The sequence below is a fragment of the Anolis carolinensis genome, chromosome 5 (genome assembly GCF_035594765.1).
Source record: "Anolis carolinensis isolate JA03-04 chromosome 5, rAnoCar3.1.pri, whole genome shotgun sequence".
Lineage (NCBI taxonomy): Eukaryota > Metazoa > Chordata > Lepidosauria > Squamata > Dactyloidae > Anolis > Anolis carolinensis.
The window spans coordinates 19,188,508-19,200,987 of record NC_085845.1 but is presented as its reverse complement, the minus strand read 5'-3'; the positions used below and the strand labels follow the sequence as shown (position 1 = coordinate 19,200,987).

The 12,480-nt window shown below is 38.5% G+C and overlaps 1 protein-coding gene across 3 annotated transcripts in view; it reads right to left on the bottom strand.

Annotated features, from left to right (window-relative positions):
• Positions 1-1,298: 1,298 nt before the first annotated feature.
• Positions 1,299-12,480, bottom strand: part of mmrn1 (multimerin 1) — a 99,479-nt gene continuing 88,297 nt past the window's right edge. For all 3 annotated transcript variants that reach the window (XM_062981980.1, XM_008111048.3, XM_008111049.3), the window contains exons 7-8: positions 9,150-9,296; positions 1,299-5,457 (exon numbers count right to left, since the gene is read on the bottom strand). In XM_062981980.1, coding sequence (XP_062838050.1) covers positions 5,036-5,457; positions 9,150-9,296 — 569 coding nt within the window. In that variant the 3' untranslated portion in view covers positions 1,299-5,035. The remainder of the gene's footprint in view (positions 5,458-9,149; positions 9,297-12,480) is intronic.

Sequence of the window (12,480 nt, the reverse complement as noted above, 5' to 3'; positions counted from 1 at the left end):
GGTGTGTGATATTTAGAATCGGGTTATTCAAAATGCTGCCAAGCCCGCTGCCAAAATTCATGTGTTGCTTGTACATTGCAATGTAAATTGTAGCCCACAGACTTCACTTTTGTTGCCCACTTTTGTTGCCAATGAATGACCCCACATTTTGGAAAACATTTTTGTCAGTTATTTTCTAGAGGAAATTATACATTTTCCTAATGAAAAGACTCCACTGATGCAAATTTAATTTTTCAATCATATTTTTAACCATTTATATCTTAGGTGAGGATTATGCCCAAATTTTGCTAAAAATCTTCCTTCCAAAACCACACAATCTCCCCTTCCAATGCCCCAAATTCATCATCATACTCTTAAAACCATAGAGCCTATCCACACTATATAGTTATATCCCTTTGTTTTCACTCTGAGGGCCTCATCATAAAGGCAAGTTTCACCTTGTATCTGGGAGAAAAGAGAGGGACAGTGGGGCTCCCTCTCCACAACACTTCTCCAACCACACGGGGAAAGTGCCCCCACACGAGGCCTTGTAATGGCTCTATTGGAGCTAGCACAACACAGGAAGCCACACGTGTTTGTGGAGAAAGCGTCCGACGAAGCTGGTTTGGGACAGGGCCTCTGCTAGAAGTCAAGCAACATTGTGTGATGTCTGGCATGGAGCTCTGTCCATTAGATGAGGTGAAAGGCCCTAGGATGCTAAATTCACCCCGCCTGATATTATACATGCCATGGCTCATCCTACGGAATACCAGGGTTAGTAGTTTAGGGATACAATAGAACTTTCTTGTAGATAATTCTCAGTATTCCTCCCTAAACACCAAGACTTATCATTGCAAGGAATTGGAAGATAGTAACCAAGCTCACGCTGGAAGCATGCTATGGGGAGGTTGGAACGTGGCCTTAAATGATAAACTATCAATGGAAATGAGGTGTTAGGAGGGAAAATTAATAGATCAGAATTTGACTCATATAGGTCGGTTTTCATTAAATATATTTTAGAGAGTGATAAGGGAAAACAATACAAACGTTGTTGTTCAGGAATTTTGGATATGACATTTGTTTACTTGTTGACTCATCAAATTATGGCAAAGGAAATGATACTTGTTCAGACTTTGGTGGTGGGATTATGTGTTTGTAAAATGTTTAGTGTTATGTGTTCTGTTTACACTGTAAGTTGTTAATGTATGTAAATAAAAATTATATATTTTAAAAAACAAAATATCAAGTTTAAACAAATCCATATAGGAGTGATTGTATTGAAGCAATAAGCCACAAAGGAAGAAGTGTGAGACTATAAATAGGCAAGTCAGGTATAATGTTTAATTATTATTACTGGTACACCATTGGTATATACATCTTACTATAAATCCCCATCCCCACCCTAACAACACATATATGCTTGTTGGTACTGTCTGGAGTAAGACCAGTGGAAATGAAATTTATTAGTAAAGAGGGGTAGTGGGGGGAGAGAAACAACCAGACCCTATCAGAAATCTGAGTTTGGAAGAAAACAATTAGCATCTCTGCAGATCGAGGACCTGGCTTGAAGGATTTAGTAGGAAGGGCAGGAAGGGCAAAGAAAGTCGTATTTAAAGAGAGAGATGCAGTCTCTGGTGGGTCATTTGAATTTCATTTGCAGAGTAATTTCCACGCCATTTAGCCATATCCATAGCATGGATAAAGAGGACTAAACAGGTTATTAAACTGACAAAGTCATACAAGGGGTGGGGAGGGACTTAGCCATGTGGGCAAGATATTTGATAAAATTCAATGATACGCTAGGATAGGTTAGTGAAAGATCAGGATTTTAAGTAGTTACCAAAAGATATGCTGCATTATTGGAGGAAGGGGGCTGAAAAATATAGTTTTAGGCTTTGTGATGTGTTTTATAAGCACAAAACAGGGTTTAAAAAAAGAAAAATGCAAAGTGGGTTGAATTTTTCAGTAGAGGCTAGGAATATACACTAAAATACACCCTCTTTGTTTGACATTTTAAACATTGTGGATTTTTATCAGACAGCCATGAAGCTGGTCTTTAAGAAGTGAAATTGATTAATCCCTTAACCGATGCTATTAATTGACTAATTTACTAAACCCAGTTTAAATATATGGATTTTAATCAGATTTTTATCACAAATTTCCTTTGTGATTAGTGTGACAGAAACAATATATTAATTTTGAATTAGGCAATGGAGTAAGGATAGTTTTTCTCAAAATTCTTTTAGGTAAGAGAAATGACCATCTTTCAGTATCTTGATAGAATCATATAGTTCGAAGAGACCATGTAGACCATTTCATCCCACCCCCTGCAGTGCAGGAAAATCATATTCAAAGCACCCCCGACAGATGGCCATCCAGCCTCTGTTTAAAAGCCTCCAAGTAAGGAGTTTTCACCACCTCTGAGGCAGAGAGTTCCATAGCTGAACAGCTCTTGTGGTCAGGAAGTTCTTAATGTTCGAGTGGAATCTCTTTTCCTGTAATTTGTACCCATTGCTCCAAGTCCTAGTCTCCAGGACAGCAGAAAAAGAAGCCTACTCTTTCTTCCTTATGACACCCTTTCAAATATTTAAACATGGTTATCATGTCTCTTATCAACCTTCACTTCTGCAGGCTGAACATCCCCAGCTCTTGAAACTGCTCCTCATATGGAATCATGGCCTCCAGCACTTTGATCATTTTAGTCACCCTCCTCTGGACACATTCCAGCTTGTCAATATCTCTTTTAAATTGTGGCATCCAAATTTGGACACAGTATTCCAGGTGAGATCTGACCAAAGCAGGATAGAGAGGCACCAAGACTTCCTTTGATCTAGGCATTATACCCCTGTTGATTGGCTTTTTTAGCTGCTGTATGTTGGCTCATGTTCAACTTGCTGTACACTAAGACTCTAGTATCTTTTTTCACATGTACTATTGTCGAGTCAGGTGTCACCCATCCTCTAACAGTACATTTTATTTTATTTTTCTGCCTAGGTGAAGTGTCTTATACTTCTCGTTGTTTAAATTCATTTTGTTAGTTGTGGATCAGCTCTCTAATCTGTTGAGGTCATTGCGATTCTGCTCCTATCTTCTGGACTATTAGCTATCCCTCCTAATTTGGTGTCATCTGCAAACTTAATAATCATTCCCTAAAAACCTTCCTCTAAGTCAGTGTGGTCCAATCCACAGTCTGCGGGCCTCATGCAGCCCACCAATTCATTTTTGTTGGCCCTTGCCCTTCTTACTGGAAAAATATTTTAATTTAACATTTGGAAAAAAAATTGTTTACCTTCTTACTGCTTTAAGTTTTTAAGAAATGGCCATATAACTGCCATATTGAAGCCTCACATTCCTATACTAAAATTTGATTAACCCTCGGGTAACTAAAGGACTACACTGCTCTAAGTCATTAATAAAGATGTTGAACAGCACTGGGCCTAGGACAGAATCCTGCAGCACTCCACTAGTCACTTCTTTCCAGGATGAAGATGAACCATTACTTAGAACCCTTTGTGTTCGGTCGCTTAACCAATTACAAATCCACCTAACAGTAGTATTATATAGCCCACGTTTTACTAGTTTGTTTGCAAGAAGATCATGGGAGATCTTGTCAAAGGCCTTACTGAATTCAGACTATGCTACATCCACAACATTCCCTGCATCTACCAAGCTTGTAACTCTATCGAAAAAAAGAGCTGATTAGTCTGGCATGACTTGTTTTTGAAGAAACCATGTTGTCTTTTAGTAATCACAGCATTCTTTTCTAAATGATTGCAGACTGCCTCCTGAATGATCTCCTCCAGAATCTTTCCAGGTATTGATGTCAGGCTGACTGCATAGCAATTATTTGGGTCTTCTATTTTCCCTTCTTGAAGACAGGGACAACATTTACCCTCCTCCAGTCTGCTGATATTTCTTCTCTCTTCAATATATCACCTTTGCTCCAACAATTGGATGAATTTATTACTCTGTTAAATGAGTGTTGGTCAATTTGTGGGTTTTTAAAAGGATATACACCATCATTGAGAGGTCATGCCTTCTAGAATTCTATGATTTAAACAGAGATTTTTCACAGTAAAGTGTCTTACTAATTACAGAATATAATACAAGCAAATAAGAATGGAGGTTTTAATATTGAGTATTCTGTACAAGACAGACTATACCCATCAATCCCATTGGATTGATAAAACTTGATACACTTTTGCAGGAGTTGTTTCCAAAATGGAGGCAATTGTTATCTGACTAGTTTATAAAGCAGATGGAAACAGGACAAAAGGTGGATCAGAAGCCAGTAATAGAATTTGGGATTTTCAGTAGATTGACACATGCTTTGGTGGTAGAAGAGACAAGGAAGGATAAGGAGGGGGGAAGAAAAGAAGACATTTCTAGGAGTGCATTTTTGTGTGAAAACAGTAAGCTCAGTTGTGAGTCTGAAATCAAACATAAATGAGTGGAGGATGTGATGTTGCCCCTTAATTCTTAGTTTTCTGAGCCAAGTCCCAATTTTGTATCTGAGTATAGCAACAAATAGCTGAGTATAGCAGTATATAGAAAACATTTTTATAACAAGTTGCCTGGGAGAGCTATTTACAAACTGACCAAATACAAGGTAAATTGGGATAGCACACATGGGAGGGATTTCAGATAATAATCTAATGAGATTACAGTTGCCACTTGTTTTCTGCTGGGGATTCTGAGAAAGAAGTTGCAATGAAAAATAAAGAAACTGATTGATGGGTGGAAATGCAACCAATATATGCCATAATCCTTTGGATTAGACCCAGCAAGAGGAGATCCATTAGTAAATCCAATTGATCTATTTTAGTTGGACTAACAATATGATTTAAGTCAAATCTTTTTTTCCTACGTGGAAAGAGAGATAGGAAAGATTTTTACATCTAATTTCTTTCTTTTACACAAGTCAAATATACAAGAGACCTACAAAAGAAAGGTGGTAACCTTAAATGTGATTCATTTCACTGCATGGAACAAGATTCAAGCAAAGAAGAAACAAAGTGTTTCCTTCACAGAATATAAGCTTTTGCATGTAACTGGTTTATGTACGGTACAATAAATAACCAGTAAATGTAGTTATGGGTGGATATTTGGCTGGGATAGAACCTGTTGCCAGCCTGAGCCAAACTTCTTGTCCATAGTTCAATTCCAGTAAGGCATCACCAGTAATGACCCTCTCAACATACTTGTTATCGTTTGCATTTTCAGAACGGAAAGCCAGCTTATCTATTCCATCAACCACCAAATATCCTGAGAGGAGTGGGCTACTTGATTCAACGGTGTATTCAAAGACATAAACACCAAGATATGGCACACGGAATCTTCCATTTGCTGGGACATAGGAGGACCCATAGTTGACATCCAGATTGTTGAACCGAATAGGACCTGGAGTATTCATCCCATAGGTGTGTGAAGCAAAAAAGGCTACCATTGGTGCATACCGGTAAGAACCTTTTGAAAAATCTGTAAAGGGGGAAAAATGGAAAGATATATATGCCTGTTAGTCCACAAATCTAGATATCACAGTAGCCATAGTCTGTTATTGCAGATAGTAGACACAGGTCTAAATCTTATATTCTTTCCTGTAATAAAGCTCAGAAAGAAAGGAGAGAAGGAACCTTTCATATTAAAGTTTTGTGATTCCTGCTCTAAAATACTCTCAAATTTTTTAAAAAAAATCTCAAAGTCTTTGTTCTGAATATACAGATTTGGGATAGTTCTTATACCAAATAAATCACACACAATTCTTAAGAACATGAGCAGGCCAGGTTGAATAAATGGAGCTCCCCCAAGCATGGATAGGATCATACTGTAGTCATTTAGCATATAGTTCTTAAAGATCACACAACCTAACAACAACAAAAAATCTTGGTGTCTTGTTTTTTAATTTAAAAAAAAACATAGATGTGGTTGTTAATTGTATGCCCCGAACAAAATACTTTTCTGGACAGCAGCTTCAAGAATACATTGGCCATGCTGTTAGGGGAATTATGGATTTAGTCATCCAAAAGTAATTATTTCAAGTCCTATTTGTATCCAACTGGATCTCCAAGTAAATGGCATGGGAGATACATGCACATCATAATTATGGTGCTAGCAATAAATCCCAGCCTGACTCCCCCGTTCTGCGCTTACCATGAAGCAGCCAATGTAATTGACAAGGGGTCTGTTCCTTGATCATTCAAGAAACAGCAGATTGTCATTTCCATCCTTCCTGTACGTGATTTCCAGGGGTACAGGCAGAAATAGGATCACTGCAAATCCCTTTTGCCCAAAGATTGCTTGCACAAGGAGGGAAGTGGAAACATCAGCCAGCTGTTCCTCAGTGACAGGGGAAGAGACCCCCATCAATTGCAATGGCTGCTTCCTGGTAAGTGCAGATTGGGGAAATTTCACAGAATATGTATGTCATACATATGTAACTTTAAAATTCATGGTGTTTTAATTGGATAGTTTGACCACATTTTAAACACTATTTTATCATTGTATGTATAATTTTTCTCTACTTGTTTTTAAAATTTATGCTGTGAGCTGCCTTGAGTTCCTTGAGACAAAGGAGGTATATTAATCAATCAAACAAATAAATGTTTTGGGCCTCCCATCTTTCTATTTGTATGCTGTGATCTCACCGTGAGTTTGCTCACCCTCCACCAGCTGGTGGTGTGAAATGAAAGTGAGGAAATCAGTATAATGCTGTCATGTCACCAAGTGAATTTAACTGGAAGGGCGCATAAAGATCTGTACGTGGTGCTGCTATTTTTGGCATTCACCCCATGTCTGCCATAACATCCAGATCTGCCTTTTGTTGTCTTCTCCTCATGCGGAATTGCTGATTTAAATGGGATCAAATCTGTATAGCAGACATGGGGTAGTTGTAAACTTTCCCCCAGGCCTCCTGTCAACTTCTCAAGAAGCCGAACAAGAAAAGCAGAATGAATTCTTAAGTACTGTATAGAAAGCAATTTTCTCCACAATTAATGTCAAATGCAGCAACAAAAAAGGTTCTTTTTATCAGAACCAGCATGGAAATTTCAGTCTTGACTGTGCCACATTATTAGCAAGAAATGATTTTCTCTCTCATGATTTTCTCTCTCTGTGTCACACCTTTCTACAAATGTAACATGTTTGGATGTGATGTGCATCCTAAAATTTGCTCTCAGGCTCTCTACCAATATTGGAAAGATGCAGAATCCTTAATAACAACAATAATAATTGAGGAGGTTAAAAACATTCTTTGTTTCACTTCAGCAGCATTTGTTGTTGTTTTTGTGTAACTTCAAGTCTTTATTATCTTCACCACTGTAACACATTATTGATAAATGACTAAATAAGTCAAAGAGGCATAATACATACTGCTCATGTATTCTAAATGTGAATCCCAGTTTTATTTAATTATTACAGCAAGTGACTCAGAGAGTGTCACTGCCAAAAGGAAAATTCTCAGCAGAATATATTCAGTGCAGATTTTAGAGATACAATGCAACTTCCTCTCCAATGTTTACAAACATTGCAATGTGCAATTAATAAAAGAGCTCTCCCCCTTAAAAGTACTTATGTTCACCCAGGTTTTTTGAAGTGTTTGCCTTAAAATGTAAGATAGAAGTGTGATATCTGTCAATCAGGGTTATTAATTTTTATCATTATTAATTTCTGATGGCTGTACTCCTGCAGGTTCCATGCTCACATGTTGGAACTTTAGGAGGAATGTAAAGAATGACTTCAAGATCTTCTAATCTTCAGTGAGAAAGGGATTTGAACGTATCAAGATATATTAACAAGAAGGTGGTCAACTGATGCACACCTTTCACATTTCAGAAAACAAATGGGGAGAACAACTCATTTGCATAAAACCCTCCTTGCTTTTTTGGCTTTTATTTTATGCAAAAATCATATTTTTGAGAAGAAATCTATAGCTGATATCCTCTTTGTATCTTTTATTGTTGTGTGCCTTCAAGCCATTTCCAACTTATGGCAACCCTAAGACCTATCACAGGGATTTCTTGGCAAATTTTGTTCAGGAGTAGTTTTGTGTTTACATCCTCTGAGGCTGAGAGAGCCTTCTTGTCCAAGAGTATTTCTATGGCTGAGTAGGATTGGAACCCTGATCTTCAGGGTCATAGTCCAAAGCTCAAATCATTACACCACACTGACTCTCTTATACATGAGTAAAGTATATGGGAAGGACACTTTTATATGAGGTGTGACATTTGCATCCAGTTCAAGATTGCAGAAGTATGCTTATGCTGTGCTGATTTTTTTTTTTTTGGAACAAAGATGTCACCTATCTGGGAAAAAACTTTTGAAACTTTTTTGTTCTTTCATGCAAAAAATGACATTAATAAAAGTTAATGTCCATAATCTTTGGGCTGCTAGTAGGGTACATGTAGTTGAAAAAATGACCACAGAAAGGTTACATTTGGAGATTACAATGGCCATGCTAGCTGGGAGACAATATCAGGTGTAGTCCACAAAAGGCACTTTTCCAAACTCTAGAAGACAGAAAGGGATTGTGCCAGTTAGTTTGTCTGCTGACCTTTGGGTTTCCATACTAAAGTTTGAACAGCTACTACACTGGATCTGTGTGTATGATCACAAGTGTGTCTTTTTTGGCCATTTGTGTTCTTGTGATGGAGCCTCCATGCATCTCACTTGATAATGTGTAGGCACAGTTCATATCTTTGGAGATCATATACATGGAGATTGAGAGCAGGGGTAATAGGTGCAATCTGAATCCATGAAAAGGGATTATACCATATGCATCATTCTTCAGTCTATTTTTAAAAAATATATAATAGAAAGCACAATGTTGCTGCACATGTAGTTTTTCAATAACACAATTTCACAGCTTTTATAACAAAACTGCCATCTTGTTTTGCTCTACTTATGACAATTCATTGGCTAACAACCCTTTTACCCAATCCACCGTAGGCCTACCTTTCTTAATGGCTTGGCCTGTGAAAGAAATCTAATTGGTTATTTTTCATGTGAGATACGTGAAAACAAAGAGTTATGGGAATAATTTTAAAAAAGAAAGATTCTTCTCTGAGAAACCTTTGTAAAGGAAACCAGTGGTGATAGCATGTCTTTGCCCCTTAATCTCTGATTTGCACCAAAAAAAGAGAGATGAAAAGTTGGTTAGATTTCATTATACTTACCTATGGCTGGAGCATTTTCCTCCGTCATCTTTGTGCTACAATTGACTCCACCAAAGGGATAGCGGCAAGCACAGACAAAGCCCCTCCTTTCATTGACACAGGTCCCCCCATTATTGCATGGAGAGCTACTGCAGCTCAGATAGTCACCTGGAATAATAAAAAAAAAAGACTGACATGAACGGCCAAGCCAGGTATGTGTCGGTAACTCTTTGCAAATGTGTCAGCTCTCAAGATCCAGACCACTTAAATGGCAGCCACCATACTATCCTGTGACAAAAGATATGGCACACCTTCTGACAAGAGAGTTTGTGGTGTATTTGTGGGTCTCTTTTCACTGTACAGTTACAAAACTTTGACCTCACTTTAACTGCCAGGGCTACATCCAACAGAATTATAGGAAGTTGAGATTTATGGAAGATTGAAAATTTCCCACCAGATTGCCTTATCTAATACTTCTATGGGATGGAATCGTGGCAATCAAAGTGATACCAAAGTGCTATAACTGTGTAGTGTGTAAAAGACTAGTTTTTCTAAAATTATTTGTCTCTATAAAGTTATGGGCAATTGAGCTGCACACTGTCTGAAGGCAGTGACTGTATCAATTTCCAACTGGCTAATTATATTTTATTTTTGCTAATCCAATTGAAGGTATAAAGAAAAGGGCAGTTATGCAGGGATACATTTTTCATAGTCACCCCACCACAGGCTGTGGATTCTTATATGCCAAAATATTTCAAGTTTTTCTTGTGTTTCTCCTCCAAAAGATGGGTACATCAGTCCAGCAAACATCTGGTAAATTCAGATACACCCATGTTGCAGCTTTTCTGGGCTATGCCACTGCAAGACTGAAGGTAAGGACTAATAAGCTAAGGACCAAGAAAAATTAAAATCCTTTATGGACTGATCCAACCTTGAATTTCTCTTGCAGTACAGTTTTTCTATGGCTATTCAGCTTTGCATGGGGGAACATTATAAATTACCAATTGTAAAACATTCCATTTTGTTGATGCTGAAGTAAAGTAACACATCCCACCCTAATGGTTTGGCCATAATGGCCACTTGACCCTCCCTGCTCTGAAACTGCCTGCTCACATTTGCCTACTTATATAATGGGGGAAATTGGAGCATCTGAGTTTATTTATTTCCCTCTGTTATCTCCACATGTTCTTCATTTTGCACTAGGTTTTACAATAAAAATATGGTAGCAGAAACTATCTCATTTTAAAAAACATTTATTTATTTTTACAAAACCTAGAAAGGTTTGAGCAAAGTCTGGACTACTGGATCATATAGCCATACTGGCCACTAGGATTCTAGATACTTTCAATCTCCCTTTCTCTCTCTTTCCTTTCACTCCTGTTCCCATCTTTATAGAATTGCTAGATCTCAGGATCTGTCCCTGAAACTCCAGTTTTTGTGAATCATCTCCAGGTGAAAGATGAGGGTGCTAATTCTCCAGTTTTGCTGGGTTCCTCTGTGTTCAAGAGAAAAGGGGCGTTTGCAAATTTCCAACAGTACAGGACCAGTTTGATACACATTGGAAACTTTAATTGATTTGTTGCTGCAATTTGCAAAGACATAGACCATTCAAGAGGTCTATGAATTTAATTAATTTTTCTTGCCATTATAGTTCCAGGGCTTCACTTCTACTCTGCATCCACTTTTTGACTAGACTAAATAAAATGTTCCTTATTCTGTTTCTGTAAGTATATGAGAAGGAATATTCCCCTGCTTTCATCTTAATCTGGGAATAGCTTCTTTAGTTAAAATTTATGTATTAGTTTCCAAACCAAAAATTAGTTTTCTCTTGTGATGTGTATATGTTTCAATGATGAGCTGTGAGCAAATGACCTTAGTTCTTAATGTATAATGCCTAATGGCATCATCAGGTACCATCCCTAGATCTCTTGTTTTAGCCCAGAAACCTCAGAGCTCTGGTGGTCCTGAGCTGGCAAGCCTATGTTAGGAAGACAAAGGGATGAACATGTGTACATGTGTATGCAAACAAACTGTAACCACTTCCATCCTGAAGTAGAAAAGAAAGGTACAGTGTTATTATCACTTGATTCCTCTGCATGCATAAACTGGGTTTAAGAATCAGAGGCATCAGTGCCTCCCACCCTTCTCCCCCTACTCCTTGAACTGTCCTCTGCAAATCACTGTTCTCTATCATCTAAGGATTAGACAAATTGAATTACTAGGGACTATTCAACACGCTCCACTCTTCAGACTTCCAAGCAAGTAGCAATAGGAGTGTGTGTGTTCATGCGACAAGATTGCCAAGCAGGCCAGCCTCTCGGAGTCTTTGAAAGAATAGCCCAAGAGCGCTCAAGGGGTAGGTAGGTACGGGTGATGAAAAGGGTGTTTCAGAATAAGTGCTGATTGCCAGCAGATGTGTGGAATTGCCTCTTTTCACAGGCACTTCATCGACACTCTGAGCTATCTTTAATTTCCAGTCCAGCCATTTCAGATGCCATTGCCTTCCGTCACAGCACTACGAGGGTGATGAATTTGAGTTTGCCAGGCTGAATGCAAAGCTCTGTATGCTTTGTCCAAAGTGTTCCCCTCCCCTCCCCAATGATAGACAGATGAAGCTTATGGACTCAAGTAATGATTTTCTTCTCCCATCCCTGACACACTTGGTGCCATCTATCACAACAATAAAGCCTGGAACAAAGCAGGGTATGAGTACAGTTCAAAAGTCATTAAAGGGGGGGGGGGGAGCAATGCTGCCGTTCTTAAGTATTTTGAATTGCAGCTTCTACCAGCCTATAAACCACAATTATTATCAAAAATCTTCAGTGGACACTATGAGGGAAAGCTTTACTGAAATCCTAGGCTTGCCAGATATTGAGTCTTCGCTAGCTAAAAGGGCCATTTTCCTTTGGTACAGCTGTGGGTTTATTTTAGTCGGCAGGCCTTTGGACCTGGTGTAAGGATAATCCACAGGGCTAGAGACAATTGCTCAGATGCAACTAACAAATTAGATCTTTAGGATTGTGGGTCTAAGTGTCCAAGAGTACCAAGAGTAGCACATCCTAAGTATATGTGGGATGGGTGAAGGAGTGGGTTCTCTCTCTTCCAAGCTTCTATTGCTTGAGGGTCCCAAGTCCAAGGACTCAGTATCTATTAACACAATCTGTCATACTCAGAGTTTGGAAAATTAAAACCAGAATCCTGTTAGGGACTTACGATAGCATACATACCTACCTGGCTGGTTGTGCTATTTGCATGCTTGTGTACAAAGGTATCCCATTATACCTCATTATGCAAGTGGTTTTCCTCGACACAGTGGATTGCCTGAAAGGCCAATTAGCATGTGGACACTCTG